The sequence below is a fragment of the Danio rerio genome, chromosome 8 (assembly GCF_052040795.2).
Source record: "Danio rerio strain M-AB ecotype USA chromosome 8, GRCz13ab, whole genome shotgun sequence".
In the NCBI taxonomy this organism is placed as follows: Eukaryota; Metazoa; Chordata; class Actinopteri; order Cypriniformes; family Danionidae; genus Danio; species Danio rerio.
Window position 1 is genome coordinate 46,208,874 of NC_141028.1, and position 20,806 is coordinate 46,229,679.

The following is a 20,806-nucleotide window of genomic DNA, read 5'->3' on the forward strand; positions in this document are numbered from 1 at the left end:
TACTTTTTTTCAGGCCATTCTCTCTAAACCCTAAAGATGTTTGTGTGTGAAATCCTAGCAAATCAGCAGTTTCTGTAATGCTCAGACCTCGTCTGGCACCAACAACCATGCCACATTCAAAGTCACTTAAATCACCTTTCTTCCACATTCTGATGTTTGGTTTGAAGTCAGATCGTCTTGACCATGTCTACATTCCTAAATGCATAGAGTTGCTGTCATGTGATTGGCTGATTGGAAAAGTGCATTAACAAGCAGTTGGACAGTACCTATTGTATCTTAATTAAATTAATTATTTATTCTTAAGTAATATTAATATCGTTTTAATTCATATTTTTAAACTCACACATGGAAAGATATAATAGCCTACATTAAAAACACTGAAATAACATTTAAGAGTTTTTTTTTTTTTTTTTTTTTTTGCATGTTGCAAAACTTTTTTGCCCTTTATTATGAAATATGTACATGGAACATATACATCTCACAGCAATTTTTTGAAAAATAAATAAATTAGACACACCTAACACCATAACACAAATGTTAGTGACAGTCGTTGTCCCGCCCACTATTTATTCTTGCTCCGCCCACTTAAAGTGAAAAAAGGGGGTTCGTCTGAAAGTCTCTCATTCGATCTGTTCACAATGGGCGACTCGTGATAACCACGGAAAACACACACAAACAAACACGGGGAAACACGAGGACGGAGATGAGAAACAACAACAGCAGCTCCTTTGAAGAACCACAAGACCACAACCTCACACAGGTATACAAGCAAACAAGCGAAGCTTTGCAATGCAACAATCAGCTGTTTTGCAGTGCAGTTGTTTTAAATGCTAACCCGCCGCTCTTTATATCATTTTTCTCTTAATTAGGAAATAGCCTACGTTTATAATAGCCTACAGTATGTTTATGTTCAAATAATTCACTTTAAATTAAAATAAAACGTTCTTTGGCTCAAAAGTGAAATTGAATCTACACACTGTAGCCTGCAGAAAAATGCTTATTTTAAACAAAAATTCAGATGATACTTCAAATGTCTAAATGAGGTCAGTGTATCTCTTTGTTTTATTCAGTTATATGTAGTTTAGTTTATAAGGAAAAGTTACAAGACTGAGGACTGCATTTATAATCAAAGATGAACTGTAAACATCTTGGGAAATGGTCAATCTCTCTTGCCCTCCTCTCTCTCTCATTTCCTGTCTTCCAGCATGTTTTGGAAACTTTCAGTCATGGCATAGTTTCTTATCTTTGTTAAACAACAGTGCTGGGACATGCCCCCTCTCTTTTTCTGAGTTTTTTGAAGCGATAGTTAATCCTAAAATGAGCATTTACTCATCTTTTAAGTTGCTCCAAGCACGATTTATTAAAAAGAAGCAGCAGTTGTTGTTTACTTCAGAGATGGCACTGTTAACACACTTTGTATTAGCCATTACATTTATTTGAGTGGTTATTAAATTATATATATTTTTCTTTATTCCTACTACCCATAAGTTAACAGTACACATAGATAAATAAAAGGATGTCATGTACTTATTCTTAGTCAAGGGGCTCACCTTGTATCAGCCCTGTTGCAAACTTAGCAGCATGGGAGGCAGGGCATTCTCTTATCGTGCACCTAAATTGTGGAACGCTCTCCCCACAAATATCAGAAACGCCAGTTCCCTGGACTGTTTTAAGAAACTTCTTAAAACTCATCTTTTTATTATTGCTTATAACTTATGAGGCCTTCTTTTAATATGTATATTTTTATCATTATTATCATTCTTACTTTTTTGTGTATTTCATGTTCTTCTGTGTGTTGATGCTCTTGTTAGGGCTTTGAGTTTGAGAAAAGCGCAATATAAATAAAATGTATTATTAGTTTTAAAATTATTATTCTGTCATGCTGGTGAAAATGTGTCACTATAGATTAAGGTAAGTTGGTTTTATAATCGCACATTCATTCAGTTTTAAATAGTGAAAACTTGTGACTAAACATCACTATATTGTTTATCGCTCTCTTGAATATTTGGTCTGTAGTCGCATGTATGACTTCAAAACTTTTGATTGCCTGGTGAACAATGGTGTACTTTAATAGTCATTGGCTGATAATCTGAGTTCCCTATTTAGAATTTGCAAACAATGCTTTTCTGTAATGATATTATTATGGAGAAAGTCTGAACCTGCATATATTAAATCCAGCTTTTCCCCAGTCCACGGTAGCAGAATTAACATGCACTTATTAAGGTTAACATCAGGGCCCGATTTTTCAAAAGTAATCCACTAGGATTTTGGATAAGGGATTGGATCAAATCTTGAAAATGTTTTTTTTCAAAAGAAAAAACGGATTACATGATCAGATTAGATCACGTAATCTAATCTTGGTTTTGATCCAGATCAAACCTTTAGTTTGGGTTTTTCAGACCTTTTTTGTAGGATCTGGATCACTTTGATCCAAAAAACCTGGATTAAACCGATCCCATCAGAAGGGTAGATTTAGCGTGGATTTCATGCCCAAAATGTAATGAAAACTTAAAAAATTTATTAAATAATACTGTTTTTGGATCATGCAGTATCTTATGAGATATACTATTTATTCATAAGATTTTTATTTTATTTGTTCATCCGTCAGGCTATAGTGAGTATAGGCTTAAACGTATTCAGCCTTTCAGTATAGGCCTACAGCAAAGTAGAAAGAGTTTGGCCTCATAAAACAATCCCCCAAACAGCTGTCAAAACTGACCAAAAACAATACATTTTATTCTTTCACCAATTGATATATATATATATTCATCACAATGGAAAATATTTTTCTTTTTAGAATATTTATTAGTGATGCATGCAATGATTGCAGAATAAAAAAAAAATGCAAAGAATGGTAATGACTGATTTTTGAAATCTCTTTCAACAATTGCAAAAAGAGACTGAAAGTGCAGAAGCACAGCTTCATCTGGCAGAGTAACAACTGACTCTAACCAAACTGCAGCAAACCAAGGCCAATGACTTGAGATCCGCCTCCTAAAGGCTACGCTCAGAAAAGCTGGTCTCTCCACATCAGTTGAGGAAGTCTGATATTATTGTGGAGTTTTTGACATTAAGTCTTTTTTTATTTACATCTATATTTGAATTTTTTTTATAAATATCCTCAATGTACAGTGTTGTAGGTGTTAGATGAGCGGACTGCTTAAAGAGGATGGGGTGTTGTTTTTCTTGTTTTTATTATTACTAATTATTGTTTAAATAATTATCAAATTTTCTTAGTTTTCATTTTAAATAAAAATAAAGTTATATTGACCCCATGCTGGCTATTCTAATCTTTACATATCTATAGTTCTACATTGTGATGTCCTATCCTGTTTGAGCGCTGGTTATCCAGATTTAGTGATCCTGAAAAGTTCCTATCCAGATAAGATTGATCCAATCCGATGTTGCTTTGAAAAACTGGCTCAAAAAGTAAGCTGGATTACGTGATTACGGATCGCAAAAACAGGATTACTAAATCCGGATAAATTTTATTTGGATTAAACCTTTTGAAAAACCTGGCCCAGGTAATTCATTAGTTAATCATTTAATCTGTTTGTTCATTTAAATGAAGACTGATCATAGGAATTTGACATCCCCGGTTCACACAGATACCTGTAGGTGTCTCAAGAGTTCAAGAGCACTGGCCTTTACAGCTGTTATTCAAAATAAAGCCACGCTTTCAAAAACAACTTTCATTTCATATGTAACATCACTCTCCAGGAGGAATTTTAGAATATTTATCACTGACTAAATGGGAAGATCTTTTAAAAAATTATATCAGTGTTGTCGTTATTTGTATGTTTGTGTTTGTAATTTTTATTTATTAAAGGGATAGTTCACGCAACATTCTTTACTCGCCCTCAAGTGGTTCCAAACCTTTATAAAATTCTTTAATCTGTTTGAGAAAATCGGTAACCATTGATTTCCATTAAAACATATATTTTGAAAGTTAATGGTTACAGGTTTTCAAGCTTTCTTCACACTATCTTTTGCATTCAACAGAAGAAGAAAATAGACAAGCAGGTTTGGAGCAAGTGAAGGACAAGTAAATAAAGACAGAATTTTCAGTTTTGCGTGAACTAGACTTAATCTATCTGTCTGTCTGAACAAATAATATATGTTTCAACTTTTTTATTTAACCCCTTCTGTTTTATTTAACCCTTACAGTAACAGTTTTGCAATTGAATCAAGTCTATTGTCTTCTCATTGAGCAATTGTTTCTCTTTTTTTTAGATTTTTCCAGTCTCTTCATGGCTCCCCTCCAACTCCTTTAGAAATGGTAATGCATTAAGCAGTCTTAATAATGATGCCGCGTTAATGGTGTTTATTTATATGCATTTTCTAAAATCATTGTCTTTAAAGGCTCAGTGACTGGCGGTAAACCTCCTCTTGCTGACACTCCAGTGAGCAGACAGAGTGGAATCATACCAGGTACTACTTTTCACAGGCCCCGTTTACACTAGTGCGTTTTAGTTTGAAAACGCATAAGTTTTGCTACGGTTACGCCATCCGTCCACACTACGCCAGAGTTCTCAAGCGCCGAAAACTGAGCTTTTTGAAAACGCTGGAAAGGCCGTTTTCATTCTAAAACTGAGGCGGGGCTGCAAACGTTCGCCTATCTGATTGGGGCTTTTCCTCAATATTAAGTAGCCCGCACACAATTCAGTCTCGCATCCTCTTCTTGTAAGTTAAGAATTCGCAAGTTTGATCAAGGCTGCAGTCTCCCCCTTCTCAGTTTGATATGGAAAACATACAGAGGACACGGGTAAATCTTCAAAGGGAACAGTGTACTTTATAACTTTATTCACATCACCTTGGCTCCGTTGTTTCACTTTCTCAACAATAAAATGTAAACATGATATAACTGCCTATTTTCTTTTTAATATTAGCAACTTAACAGACAGCAGAAATGTTGAGGCGTCGTGCTGCATATATGAGCGTCATCTTCACTGTGTGGACATTTATAACAAAACGGAGCCAATAACAACTGTTTCCTTTCAATTTCAGTGAAAATACGAAACGCACCCTCTCTTTTGCTGAACATCAGTTTTAATAATCGATAATTATAAAAGTATAACATACAATAAGTTTATACATTGTAGGAAATAAAGGCAAGCGATCAGTCAATGTGCCTGGATTAATCATTAACTTATCTTTGCGCTTAACCAAAACATGTTACCCGTGAACAAGTAACTTAATAGATTCCTATGACCAAAGTCAGGGAATTGGCCTATGTCGTTAGATAAAGACAACAACATGAATGAAATATCACGTTCAGCAAATATAGTGAGATTAGATCCAGCGGGAGATGCTTGATGAGCAGTCCGACAAGCAGAGCTCTCATCTGGGTAGAAATGCTGGAGCGCTTGCCCGAGCGTGTGTGTGTGGTCACGTGATGTGCGTTTTCAGCGTTTTGGTGTGGACTGAGAGCTGTTCAGAAACGCTGGGTAAAACGCGAGTGTGGACGCGGATCGTTTTCATTCTACAACGCCGTTTTAAAACTAAAACGCACTAGTGTAAACGGGGCCACAGTCACCATAAAGTGAAACACCATCATTTTATTAGCATGTGTTTAGTAAAATGTTCCATTTTTAATAATAGTTTAACACAATTTAATCTGTAATTATCTTAGTTTTATTCTTTTTTGTTTTTATTTTATCCTGTCTTTTATTCCTGTTTATGTAAAGCACCTGAAATTACTATTGTGTATATAAATAAACTTGCCTTGCCATTAATATTTTTGATGAATACTTAAAGCAATTAAGAGATCAAAAAGACACCCATAAAGTTACATAAGATTTATTTTAAATTAATGTTTTAAATAATTGTGCTTTTGAACTTTCTAATTAAGAATCCTTAAAATACTATAAATAAAAAAACATAAACGACTCAAGATAAATTAATTTATAAAAAAGAAAGTGCTAGTTGCAGCACCTAAGCTAACATTTGTTATTATTATTATTATTATTATTAGGGTTTGATTTTGGTCAGCCAAAGGTTTCATTGCAGAAAACTAGTTTGTTTGTTTGTTTGTTTGTTTGTTTGTCTCACATCATTGTAACATTCTTCTAATGTACACCTAATTTTTGTTCAAATTTCCCCAAAACTAACTGTTATAAAACATTCTGAATAATAGGTGTTATTTAAAGAAAATGTTTAAAAATACTCACTCTTGTATGTTCTGGAATCTTTATTTTTGTTGGTGTTACCCTAAATTATAAGGAGTAATAAACCTAAAATTCGGAATCTGTGTAAGTTATCATTTTGTAACATTCATTAATTTTCTTTTAGCTTAATCCCTTATTTAATAGGGTTTGCTACGGCGGAATGAACCGCCAAATATTTCAGCTTATGTTTTATGCAGCGCATGCCCTTCCAGCCACAACCCAGTACTGGGAAACACCCATACACTCTTGCATTCACACGCACACTCATAGACTATGGCCAATTTAGTTCTTCGAACTCACTGCATGTTTTTGGACTGTAGGGGGAAACCAGAGCATCCGGAGGAAACCCACGTGAACAAGGGGAGAACATGCAAACTCCACACTGAAATGCCAACTGGCTTAGCTAGGACTCGAACCAGCAACCTTTTTGCTGTAGGGTGACAGTGCCATCCCAAAACTAACATTCATTCCTTCAATTGTTTTCTTTTCGGCTTAGTCCCTTTATTAATGTGGGGTCGCCACAGTGGAATAAACCAACTTACCCAGCACATTTTGTGCAGATGCCCTTCCAGCTGCAACATATCACTGGGAAACATCCATTCACACTCATACACTACGGACAGTTTACCCAATTTAGTTTTAGTTTTTTCTTTATTTTACCCAATTCACCAGTACCGCATGTCTTTGGACTTGTGGGAGAAACCGGAGCACCAGGAGGAAACCTGCGCGAACCTAGGGAAAACATGCAAGCTCCACACAGAAATTACCCAAACCTAACATTTAGTGACAAATAAATAATAAATTCGTAATGATTTTAGTAATTTATTATGGTTGTAAAATAACTAAGACATAAGAAGAAATGTTTCTAGAATGGTATTTAGTTCTCAAGTAACAACAACAAAAAAAAAAATACAAATAGTAATAATAATTTTTAAAAATCATAAAGGTTGGACAATATTTAGTGTTTGCTGGATCAACAACAACAATATTTTCAACAAAAATACAAACAGTTTATTGAGTATAAAATTAGCATATTGGAAAGATTTTATGTTTAAAGAATCATGAAACCCTGTCAATGTTTAGTTTTGCTGTTGAAAAAAAACTTCACTTTACATGCTTTATTTTTAATATTTTTAAAATGCATTCAATTTGAAAACATTTACTGAATATTAATGTTTAACTTTTTTTAGTGTATTTTAATCAAATGCAGCACTGAGGAGAATTATAAGCTATTAACTTTCTTTCAAAACTATCAAATCTTAGACAACTCAACCTTTTAAACAGTAGTATGTTTCTCAATTCAACTTTCCTCCTAGGAATTTATCATCAGTATTGTTTGCTAATTGAAGTACATGTTTAATTAGTTTTTTCCAATCTCTTTCTTGTCAGTCAGACATTCATCAGGTTGACCAAAGTCTTTTCAGTGGCTCTGCCTAAAGATTAAATCTGTGTTTTTGTGTGACTGTCATGTGGCTTATGCCCTCAAAACAAGTCCTGTCAAAACAAACGCTTGGGGAAGACGACTTATCTGCAACCTCTCAGCTCTCTGTGTTTTTATGCACTGGGTGATGTTTGTGTTTTTCTTCTGTGTGTTCTGAGAGTAACAGAATTCAAGTGTGAAATGAATCACTTGATGTCAGCACTTGTATCTTCCTTTGCCTGATAAAGATGATGAGGTTATTTTTGTCTAGAAATATCACACCTAGAAACCACTGTATTTATAGACACAGCAAACATCAAAACAATAAAGAAAGATATAATTCAATATACCAGTTTATATGCAAAATATGTAGTCTGGCATATCTAGATCAGTTTTATGACATTAATTTAAAGATCACCAAATAAATCTTAAAATTTTGTTCCTATCTTTCAAACCACCAGGTTTTATTCAAATGATTAATGAAATCTCACTGCATTTTGCAGCTTTTTGATTTGGTGGCTAATTAGAATTTTTATGATCCTATTTGTACAATTTAGTATAATTTGCTCATCCCCAAATGAGGGGTAGGGTTAGCAGTGGGGTTTGGGGACACGCCTCCTTTTAAAAATCATGTTTTTATATGAATTAAATAATTTGAATTAGTACAAATTGGACACTTTTCTGATGGTAAATAAAAGTAACAGTTCCTTGTGAGATTGGGTTGATTTGTCAGTAAAAATTATTTTCAGGGTGTCTGCAGGGTCTTAAAAAGTCTTAATGTCTTAAATGTTAAAAACCAAAATTTGTGCCTCAGGTTTAAAATTTAGATCCATTAAATTGTGTTTTACGTCTTAAATACTTTTAAACAGGTCTTAATTTTCCTTAAGCTAACCAATGCAACAGTCCATCTAAAAAAACATGTTTAAAGGTGTGGTCTACTGTGATATAATATTTAAAGTTTAGTTGATGCGTAATTTAGCTGTGTGGACATAAACAACATCTCTGAATGTAATACGCTCAAAGTTTAATGTAAAGTGAGACATTGGCTTTAACAGCATTAGCTTATCAAAGCCTACAGCGAACAAAGTTTGGGGACTACAAAAAAATACACCCGGGTTAATAAGATCATGAGTTATGTGCATACAGTAGCAAAGGGGTGTGGCCAGATGTGCTATATTGTTATAACAAAGACGCTTCCTGGAGCCATTCCGCAAATCAAAGCACATTATGTTAGCTGACCAATCTGAGCCTCCTGAGGGCGGGCCTTTCAGAGAAACCGTTTCATGTTAGCTGAGTAGCTGTATATAATCAAAGGAAGATATATGAAAAAATCTTGCATAACTGAATCATCAGCACACATTGCTTTACATCTTATAAACACAACCAAGCCTTAAAAATACACTCTGTGCTACCCCTTTAACAAAGGGAAAATTGATTAACTCTACTACCAATATAGTTTAATCATCTTTCTTGCATCCTTACAATAACATTTGTGTAAAAGTTATCCATATTTTTATGCATAATTGTATGTTGTAAATAAATTTAATTTATTGTAGTATTTAAAACTTGTCTTTTTTAGAAGAAAATAAATAATAATTATAATAATAATAACAATAATATAAAAACAAATGATTTATTTAATTGAAATAAAATGAATAAGTTGTATGACTGAATAAATGCCATAAAAAATGTGCTTACATTAATTAAATTATAATCTGTACTGTAGCCGTAACAAACTGATCAAGCGCAGCTCAATCATGCCAAGAAAAAGGTTGTTCAGCTGAAAAAAAAGTACATTTGTAATGTTTAAAGTTCTGATTTTCTCAGATTTTAAAACAAACAAACAAACAAACATATGCACAATACTTTGTGCATTCAAAGTATTTTTAAATTTAATATACTTGTGGTTAAGTTTCTGTAAAGGTACAAGCAATGCAAAATTACTCAAGGGATTTTAACTATTTGTTGAGTAAGATTGCTTTAAGGTATTTTTATATAGAGCTGATTTTTTTCTTTTTCATTGTTACACACACACACAGCTGAAGTCAGAATTATTAGCCCCTCTTTAAATTTTGTTTTCTTTTTTTAAATATTTCTTAAATTATGTTTAAAATAGCAAGGACAATTTCACAGTATGTCTGATATTTTTTTTTTTTCTGGAGAAAATCTTATTTGTTTTATTTCGACTACAATTAAGGCAGTTTTAATTTTTTAAAAGCCATTTTAAGGTCAAAATTATTAGCCCCTTTAAGCTATATTTTTCTGATAGTCTACAGAACAAACGATGGTTATACATTAACTTGCCTAATTACCCTAACCTGCCTAGTTAACCTAAATACCCAGTTAAGCCTTTAAATGTCACTTTAAACTGTATAAAAGTTTCTTGAAAAATATCTAGTCAAATATTATTTACTGTCATCATGGCAAAGATAAAAGAAATCAGTCATCAGAAAGGAGTTTTTAAAACTATTATGTTTAGAAATGGGTTGAAAAAAAAAGTTCTTTCAGTTAAAACGGAAGTTTTGGGAAAAAATAAACAGGGGGGCTAATAATTTAGGGGGGGGGGTAATCATTCTGACTATATATATATCTTTTTTAAAATTTTTAAATATACATACATTTCCTGATGATTAAAATGTAAAATATGACTTCACCCTAAGTTTTTCATAGTTTTTAATTACTCCCCTTTTGTTGTTTTAAACCTCCAAGACCTTCTTTCATCTTTTGAACACAAATTATGATATTTTAAATCCAAGAGCTCTTTCATCTTCCATAGATAGCAACAACAAAACAAACAAAAACCGTTTTAATGACTTTGTTTGCCAATGTTTTCTCTTCTGTGTCATGTTAGGGTGCACATTTACTAGCTCGCAATACGGCATTTGCGTGTTGCACTGCTGTCCTTAAAAGGAACACTTTGGCAAACAAAATCATTTTACAGGTATGTTTTTTTTTTTTTTTTTGGTGCACAAAATTGTTTTTTGAGCTTAATTTGATTACAGTTGAACAACTAAAGTCACATGGCTTGTTCTGAGGATGTTGCTAGTGCCTTTTCTGGACTTTGAGCTCATAGATTTAAAAAAAAAAAATATATATATACATACATACATACATGCATACATATCATAATTTTAAAGATGAAATTTAAAGATGAATTAAGGTCTCAAGGGTATGTAGTTTAGCTCTACATAAATACTTGTTGCATCATTTAAGATAAATAATTAAATAATGCGATTTTAAAATGTTTCAAACCATAATTTTATTACTTTTAAAGAAAAACTTGACACATTTGAACATCAGGGTGTTGTATGTAAATATGCAGCGTTAAAGCTTTGCTTTGCTGTATTTTTTCCCTCTCCTTCAGGCTCAGACTGGTTTCCATGTCATGTCTGAAATTCTACTTCTGTTCCCTCATTACAGCACATGAATGTGTTTGTCACAATATGCTGATTCTCAGGCTCCTCTCTCCCACCTCTGACCTTTCACAGGCCTCCGATTAGTACATCTGATGTTTACTAACAGAACTAAAGTGTCCACTTTGCAGTTTTTCACTGAAAAAAAACAATAGATCTCTGAGGGAAATAGCAACTTGAGCTCTTCTCTGTGTGGAAGAAACAATTATGAGACTTTGCTGATGCATGTTTTCAGACAGCAGTGTGACGGGGTGTGTGTGTGTGTGTGTGTGTGTGTGTGTGTGTGTGTGTGTGTGTGTGTGTGTGTTTGCAGGTGCGATCGCTGCTGCAGTGTTTATAGCATTTCTGTTAGCGCTCTACACTGTTCTGTGGAAATGCATGATTTCACCACCCAAACGGTATGAACCCAACACATTTTTTTTTAATAAGTGACTGTGTGTGTATAGGTTTATGTGATTTACAGGGACATCAAGATTTATAATAGCATTGATATGACTTGGTTATACTCTATTAAGGTGGTTTACAGGGATGCAACTCTTGTCTCTGGAATTCAAAATGCTTAAAAGTTATGCTTAAAATTTTGCCACAGGTTTTCTGTGAGTGTTGTGTTTCAGGGTAGGGGTTAGGTTAGGGCCAAACAATAAACAGTTTATACAGTATAAAATACATTACATCTATGCAGTGTTCCTGTAAACCATGTATACAAGTACTGCATGTGTCTCTGTGTGTGTAAAAGTATGTAAAAAAAGTGACATTTACATTCACTTTTTTTTTTTTTTTTTTTGTAAATTGCAACTTCCCTAAAATTAAACATTTTGTTTTTTATAATTTTTAATTTTAATCTTAATTTTTCCAGGGTATGGTGTGAACACTGTTAGCTTAGCTTAGCATAAACCATTAAATCGGATAAGACCATTGGCATCTCACTCAAAGAAATATTGATCATATTTAAAAGTTGACTCTTCTGTATTTTTATTGTGTACTATAGTTTCTCACCATATTGGCCTAGAAAATAGCAACTTTTCATTTATTTTGTCAGTCTTACTTGAAACAACAGAAGAGTCAAGTTTTAATGGTGCAGTAGGTGATCTGCCTAAATGCTAACAGTTAGCATAATATCTTTGAAACACAATCCCTCCCCTGCCATCCAATTCCACGCCTCTTGAAATCATGAACGCACATTAAAGATGACAGAGACCCACTAGATCATGTCATTCGCCAGTTAGAAAACTTTATAGTACTTTGTAATGCTACAATTTTAAATGGAAAAACTGTATTATATCTATTAGGGGTGTCAAAATTAATTGTTTCTTCGGTGCACCGCGATGCAGACGCGGACAATTTGGTATTGATTCAGTTATAATCATAACCGGTTATTGTTTAGTGATTTAATTTATCTCAAATGTCCTGTCGCGGTAGTTTACTATGGCGAGGGAGGCAAGCATGAGTATTTACAAAGCTTAAAACACAGAAACTGTGCACAATTTAAATGCGTGTGTTTGCTGGACAGTCTTTTACTGACACTTACAGCAGAAGCTGAAATTACGGAGTAACTGAAAGTAAGCGGCATTTCTCTCTCTCCCTCTGTGCACCTTTGACCTGCTGGCATGAGGTAGTTTCCTCTCCTCGGCTGTTAAAGTGATACTTCTGGATACAGACATGAGCATGTTTGCAGAGCAAGTTTTCTCCTTTGCGTCTATCACGGCCGCTGTTATCACCACTACCGCTTAGCCGCGTCACTCATTGGTGAACAGCACCAGACCGTTAGAGCCAATCGCAGCCCTTTCTGTTGAGCACGTGACCAATCATTGGGGTGTAAGAAAGAACTCGCTCGCTGGCCCGGCTCCACAGCTCCCCACCCAGTCAGAAGCTTGGCCCACCCTGGCCCTACATCAGATAACAGCAATTTTTTTCCCGATGCGTTTCATGAGAAAGCAGCATAAGTTGTGATCGTGAGCTTCAAAAAACATGCTTTGGCAAGCCAGACTCCTTTATAATCTTGAATAAAGTATTCCGTTTTAATATTTGTAACTGATTCAGGCTGCAAAAGATGAAAGAGAAACCATTCAGCATAGAGCGCAGGTTTCTGTGCGCATCACGCGTATGAGCACGCATTACCAAATGCACTTCCCTTTAATATAATTTTATGCAGTCGTAATTCATACAATAGGAAGTCTAAAAACACAAACAGTTTAGCAGCACTGAGTGAGATAATCGCGAGGATGTATTGGGCATTACATTTATAGCATTTTTCTCACGGAAAGAGCAAATATTAAGATCACTATCTGTTAATGACGCACAGAAACGGACAAATCACAGGCAGTTTCAGTAGTAAAGTTCATGCAAAGTGCAACATACAAAATTCACAAAAGAGTCCAAAGCACTTTGTTGCAGTTTGTGTCAAAAACATCAATATTTCGACACGTATCCACACATAGGGCTCTATTTTGACGGTCCATGTGCAAAGCGCAAAACGCAGGGCGCAAACACTTTCAGGGCGTGTCAGGACACGTTTTTTTTCTAATTTAAGGACGGAAAATCTGCCTTGCGCCGCGGCGCATGTTCTAAAAGGGTTGAGTTTATTTTCTTAATGAGTTATAGGTGTTTTGAGAATAAATCAATTACAGTCTCATCTCCCATTCCCTTTAAGAGTCAGCTGCGTCGTGCTAAGAGCGCATTCGATATTTACAGGACGCAAAGTAGGTCTAAGTGGGAAAAAAATGAACATTTCACTAGCAAACAGTTAACAGTTTTTAACAGAAAACTGTTAAACAGAGCATCTACTGCGTGGGAATGAGAGATAATGGATCACTTTCACTTTCGCTCTTGGATAGGGAAACCTTTACGCACAGACATCAATTAGTCTATAAATAAATACTTTTGTTTGTTAAGCGCAAATATTCGTTTCAAAACTATTTCTAAATTCAGTTCTAATTTCCAGCAAACGAATAAATGAATAATAATAGCAAAATGTGCTCAAAAACCTGAGTTATATCCTAAAACACATGCTGTGCCCCATATAGTCTAAAACCTGACAGGTGGGCAAATCTAAGCTTGTTTTTAATAAAACAAATATAAATATAAATATGGATATAATAAATAATACTGCTAATAATAATAACATTATACAAAAGCAAATTGTTATGAATGAACTGAAAAAGACTCCCGATAAGAAGAAAACATAAAAGCAGTGGTTTTTCCTATTTATGTAGGCTAGAAAATAATGTTTTGTAATATTTTAATCCTTTATATTTATATCCTATATCTATACTTATTATATCCTATATATATCCTTAATATTTACATTTTTTCATATGTAAAGATATTTGCCTATTGCTCTCTTGTGCGTATTAAGCAGTGCGTAAGCGAGGCGCAACTCTGCGCCGGAGTTTAGACCGGGTTAGTTTTGGTCTAATGAAAAATCTATTATAGATTCTCAAAATAGCAATGCACCAGCGGTCTGCCTCAGAACGCCTTCCTTTTTAGACCAGAACGCCTATGGGCGAAAAAATGAGCGCTAATGCATTTGCTATTTAAACAGTGTAGCGCAACGCCTCAAAACGACTCTTGCGCCAAGCTGAAACTACCAAAAGACTGCTGCTCCACGCCTTGCGCCACACTGCGCCGGGTGTATGATAGGGCCCATAATCTTGCTTTTGCTTTGCTCTCTCTAAACGCATGCTCTTCTCTTGACGCGCGCTGCTTCGTGTCCTTCATCTGTATAAACAATATCGAGAGGTTAGTAAGTGAACTCATTTCAATATCACTGATTTAATTAATTAAATAGGAAAGCCGTTTAAAGTGCTGTCGATTGACGTGTTTTCCTTTTTCCCTTTAAATCTCTCTAATTATCATATGTGATCTCCTCTATTATTGAACCTTTTAACTGATCAGGGAAAAACGTCAAAATCATACACAAGATATCCTAAACTGTTACTATTCACTGTTTTGGTTAACAATAGTGCAATGCAATATTAAAAATTCAGAATTCAATAATGAATAGAATAAATATTGATAATTCAAGATGTTTCAGGGAGCAGGGGGACGCACACACACAGAGCACTATGATAAAGCATGTGAAACGCCTTGTGTGTGTCGATTAAAACATGTTATATGCGAAATAAACTCTGATTTTTTTTTTTTTTGATTAGGCTATAAATGGTAATGTATTATCTACCACTAATAATTAGGCTAATATGCAAAGAAAATCTGCTATTCAAAAATTAGTTCATGTAATTAAAAATACTAATGTCCATATTGGTTCTGGTGCAATAAATAATAATTAAAATTAACATTAAGATTTTTTTTTAAAATCACAAAATATAGAAAATTGTATGGAATATTGATATTTTGATATGGTTGATATTTTTTGAAGGTATCATCTCAAAGTTGTAAATTCCAGCATAGTGACAACACTACAGTTATTGTAAAGATGCATAAAAAACAATATGGGTGATTCTATTGCATGTATATTTTACATTTATAAAAAGTTAAGGAATAAAACTCTTTAAAAACAGCAATTATTTCCAGTATCTTATAGAGCATATTTATCTTTTATAATTCATTTTGCTAAACATAAATAATTAATTGTTTTAATTTTAGGGAATAAAAGTTTTTTTTTTTGTCAACTCTGTCATGAATGATTTTAGTAATGTTTAGAAATGATAATAAATCATAGCCAGAAAAATCCTAATGGGTTTTTACTAAATTGACTGTAACAATTCATAGTTTTACAACTTTGTAGCCAAACATTCTACTTGCTATAACTACAAAGATCACATAATACTAATAAAATGGGGATTAAAATATTTTTAATTTGTCCAATATGTGATTAATGAAATATTCAGTTTTCCTTTTGTAATTGTGGTAATAGTATTGGCAGTTTACAGTTTAAACATTTAAAATTAAAATATTGGTGAATTTTTTTTAAGAAAAGTAAAATAAATTATTTTTGATTGCACAATGATGGAAAAATACACTGACTAATTCGAACATTAAGAATTCATGATTTTTGGTAATATGATCTTTGAAAATGATTAAGACATTTTATAAATAATCAAAAATGTAAGATGTAACAATTTTTTACAAGCTAGAAAAAGGATAACCGTGGTCACTACAGTATGTACCTGCAACTATAGAATCACCCATATAGTTCATGGAGAGCAACATGTTTTTCTGGAGTTTTCTTACAAAACTTGGCAAACATCACTTAAGCAAGCAAAGACTGAGATAAATATGATCTGCAGTACAAATAATAGTTTTTAAATAAAAGTTAGTTTGCTCTTATTAAAATGACAGTGAACATTTAAAAAGATAAATACACTACTTTTAAAATGCTATAAATTATTTTATTACTTTTAAAATAATTGTTGTGTAGGTTTACACCTCTAATATCTAGCACGTCTTTAGTTATGTAGTTAGCAATCTAAACTTGTCATAATGTGCAATATTTCATGCACGCAAGGTCTCTCTCACATGATTTGTCTACAATGTCTAAAGCGACTATCCGTATGCTCAGTGGTTGGCTGCATAGGTGCAGGAATTACACTTATTACTAAGCCATACTTGCATGCTATTTCAGACAGAATATTCAAAGTAGTATGGTGAACAATATAGAGAGCGCAACGCAGGTTGTCATTGTTCAAAAATGAACCAATGTGTTGTGAATATAAAACCTCACCAATGTAGACTAGGCTGAATAGTGCTGTTTAATTTGTTTTGTTGTTAAACTAAACAAGAATAACTTATGAAACTGAAAATAGTCACATCAGTCTTTCACTAAGAGATTTCAGTGGCTGAACAACACTTCTGTGCATATAACCAATTTGTAACAACAAAAAATCTACATCAGCTGACTAATGACTAAATGACTAAAATAGTATTCAAACAACATTAGCTGTCTAAAACAAAACCTTCACCCATGGTGTCGTGAACGGCTGCAGATGTACAAATCTACATTTGCTGACAGATTTTTTAGCACTACCTATCAGAATTATCGAAAATGTCAGCCCAACAATAATTAATTGGATGAACATTTTTTAGTTTTATGCCTCACCCAGAATATAAAAATCTAATAAATACATTTAGATAATTTATTTTAATCAGTACTATTGGAATGTGAAGAGACTTTAAACCAGCACAAAAAAAAACAAACAACAAAAAAAGAAAATTCTGAAGACAATTATCTACTGCAGCTTTAAATGGCCAAAAAATGTTTGTTTTTTTATTTAAAGCTTAGAGCGCTCTCACTAGGAGATTGTCTGAATGGCTAAAAGATGAAACATAACTAATTAAAAATTATAACTATTAAAAATAAAGTGTTTCACATACAAGGCTTAAAGGTGCCGTAGGCCCAAAATGTGAGGGCCCTTGAATTGTTGTAACTTTGCGTCCCTGTCAACAATGAACAATGACAGCCTCGCTAGACTGTTTACCATGCTACTCTGAATATTCGCTCTGAAATAAATGTGGCCAAACACTAACTACATTTCTAACTGGCGAATGACATGAACTTGTGGTCTGCTTTCATGTCTCAGTGCACGCTCTGAGACATGATATATGCTAAGCGGTTAGCATTTCGAAAGATTACCTACTGCACCTTTAAGGCTAATCCAGAATAACTGCATGTCGTCTTAACTGTAAATATCTTAGAAATGACAAATATGTCTCTTTCAATGTTTTGTTTCAAGATGAAAACCAGCGAGTTTTTTTGAGTCCTTTTTATAAAAGAGCCCTAAGTACCTTATTTTAACTAAAGCTTATACTTTGATTATGCTCGGTTTATGAAACCAGGCAGTAATGTTTTGATAATTAAATGAATATGACTCATTAATTCATAAATAAGATAAATTAACTTTTTTAATTAGAATCTTACAAACTTTTCAAATGTTCTATATTAAAACATACAGAAATTATAATGATCAAATATATAGTAAATTATGAAAAAAAATCCCGAAAGAAATAAGCCAACAAACCAAGTATGTATATATATATATATATATATATATATATATATATATATATATATATATATATATATATATATATATATATATATATATATTTACATCAAGTTAAAGTCAGAATTATTAGACCCCCTGTTCATTTTTTCCCCGAATTTCTTTTTTAACAGAGAGAAGATTTGTTCAACACATTTCTAAACATAATAGTTTTAACAGCTCATCTCTAATAACTGATTTATTTTATCCTTACCATGATGACAGTAAATAATATTTGACAAGATATTTTTCAAGACACTTTTATACAGTTTAAAGTGACATTTACAGGCTTAACTAGGTTAATTTGGTTAACTAGGCAGGTTAGGGTAATTAGCAAGTTATTGGATAATGATGGTTTGTTCTGTAGACTATTGAAAAAAAAATTGCTTAAAGGGGCTAATAATTTTGTCCTTAAAAATGGTGTTTAAAAAATTTATAACTGCTTTTATTCTTGTCGAGATTAAACAAATAAGACTTTCTCCAGAAAAAAAAACCCAAAAAAACATGATCAGACATACTGTGAAAATTTCCTTACTCTGTTAAACATGATTTGGTAAATATTTAAAAAATAAAAAATTCAAAGTGGAGCTAATAATTCCGACTTCAACTGTATAGGCTAAACACTGTATAAGATTTGGAGAACCACTTTAAAATCAAATAAGTATTGTGACATCAAATGCATATTACATATTCATCAAACATTGATCAAAAAATGCAAGATGAACAATATTCTAAGATATGTGTTAAAATTTATGAACATTTTTCAATTTTTATGCAGAGTTTGACAGCTGTTATGAAATATATACAATGTCTGTGCAAATGTATGGTGCGGACACTCTTATTAGATTCCAAACAATTCAGATTATGTGCATATGCATTTATTTAAACAAATTAATGGTGAAATATTAAACAAATGTCATATTCATTCATTCACAAGACTTAGCTTTACTAAACACAAATGCACCGCTTGTGTGTTTTGGTTTTAAAAATCATCCTCAGTCGAAGACCAATTTATAAATTTTTTTCTTTCTTCTTTTTTTTTGTCTGGAATGATGCATATATTTTCACTAGTTACTGTATTTTGCATAATTAAGTTAACAAGACAAGTTAATTAGACAAGTTATTGGACGATAGGGATTTTTGTTCTGTAGCCATTATAAAATATCTTAAGTGGCTAGTAATATTTACCCATAGGATTTATGAATTTATTTGTTTGTTTATTTATTCTCTCAAATACTGTGAAAAAATTCCTTTCATTGTCATAATCATAATGCATTTAAATCATAGTGTTGAACTTTTTATTTTGTCTCCCTGTCTCTTGCTAGGAGGAAAAAAAGAGCAAGTTTGAGGGTTCACGAGCAGAGGTCTCTTACATGCTGACTTCCACCTGCCCAGAGTTACTCATCTTAGGTCAGATCTGTATCAGCCGCAGCTTTAATGTCTGTTTGGCTGATCACTACACATTATCCACTGTCCCATTTGAAAAATAGTTCTGAAAATCTGTGATTTGGGCATTCAACTGAAAACTGTGTGTGTGTGTGTGTGTGTGTGTGTGTGTGTGTGTGTGTGTGTGCAGGTGCATGCGTATGTTTAAAGGAAATGACAAAGGGATGGTTCACCCAAAAATGAAATTTACTCATTTACTCCCATTCGGAATGTTTCCAACACATTTCAGTTTCTTTCTTAAAATACAAAGGAAGGTATTTTGAAAAAATGTAAAAATTAGCAGCCATGACGTCAGTAGTTCCCCCACCCCTACTATGGATGGCAATGGCTGATGATTTCACACACACATACACACACATCTTCTTTTTTTATCAAACAGAAAATAAGAAAAAACACATTTAATACAACTTAAGGGTGTGTAAAAGTAAATTATTTTTAAAATGAACTGTTCCATCCATTAAACGTGCTCTTGAAGCGTGTATAAATATATATGATTTGGAAGAGTGACCAAGACATAAATGTCCACTAGATGTCACTAGATTTGTTCACTTTTCACTCAACGAAACTAGGAAATCAGCCAAAAGTTCTTCATTCTTTAGCCCATATGTTTTTTATCTTCGTAAACTTGCCTGTTTAGGACTTTTATTTGATTTTATTGCCTATATATGCTAATTAACACACAAAAGATAACACCTTTTATAAAACTAGACGTTTGTTTTTCTCCAAACGTCCCCTTTGGCCAGGTGAACTCTGCACCAGTGAATGAGTGCATGCGTGTGTGGGTGTGAGAGAGCGAGTTTGTGAGATATTTGCCTTGTACAGCAGTATTGGTTAGAGAGAACAGCACATTTCTGGGTTAAAGTCTTTTTGGGTACGTGTGTGTGTTAATGTAAGAAAAGGGAGCTACAGATTGCACATTTTTATTCTAGATAATATACCCGTTTGCACAATAGCTGTACGCGGTTATAGATATTTTACTTATGTCATGGCTTTTTTATTAGCGGTTTTCACTGTGAATATCTGACTTTTATTTTGGATTAAAGTGTGTCGATGTAATCCAGTATGCAAATGTGTACTTTGGTTAAAGACGAGTTTGTACAGTTGTTTTAAACTAATACGTTAGATGGCTTCAGAATGAAAATGTTGCTAGCTTTATGCTTTCCAATTTCCAAACCTGCATTGTGTTAATCTTCAGAAAAAATATGAAGATGTTTTTAATGAATTGTGAAAGATTTCTGTCCCTTCATAAAAATTACCGCACTACAGTAATACAATTAATAGTAATAATAATGAATTAAATTCATTAATAATACGATTGTGGCTGCTGTGCTGACTGTCTAGTGAAATAAAGGACATTTATTC

General features: G+C 33.2%; 1 protein-coding gene across 2 annotated transcripts; it reads left to right on the forward strand.

The window, feature by feature from the left end:
* Positions 1-622: 622 nt before the first annotated feature.
* sb:cb288 lies at positions 623-20,666 on the forward strand. Of its 2 annotated transcripts, XR_015498324.1 has the most exons (6): positions 623-760; positions 4,234-4,279; positions 4,363-4,431; positions 11,314-11,398; positions 19,324-19,542; positions 19,575-20,507. XR_015498324.1 is itself a non-coding variant. In XM_087265287.1 (5 exons), the coding sequence occupies exons 1-5, from the start codon at positions 704-706 to the stop codon at positions 19,376-19,378; spliced, it is 312 nt and encodes a 103-aa protein (XP_087121413.1). In that variant the 5' UTR covers positions 623-703; the 3' UTR covers positions 19,379-20,666. The 2 variants fall into 2 exon arrangements, 1 of the variants encoding a protein (XP_087121413.1); XM_087265287.1 differs by having other exon boundaries at positions 19,324-20,666.
* The last annotated feature ends 140 nt before the right edge of the window (positions 20,667-20,806 follow it).

What these genes read in the sequence shown, in the direction of transcription:
- sb:cb288 (XM_087265287.1), top strand. Translation starts at nt 704, where the DNA reads ATGAGAAACAACAACAGCAGCTCCTTTGAAGAACCACAAGACCACAAC. An exon ending in AAGACCACAACCTCACACAG is followed by an intron (nt 761 to 4,233) that starts GTATACAAGCAA and finishes TCTTTTTTTTAG; the next exon opens with ATTTTTCCAGTCTCTTCATG. An exon ending in ATGATTTCACCACCCAAACG is followed by an intron (nt 11,399 to 19,323) that starts GTATGAACCCAA and finishes GTCTCTTGCTAG; the next exon opens with GAGGAAAAAAAGAGCAAGTT.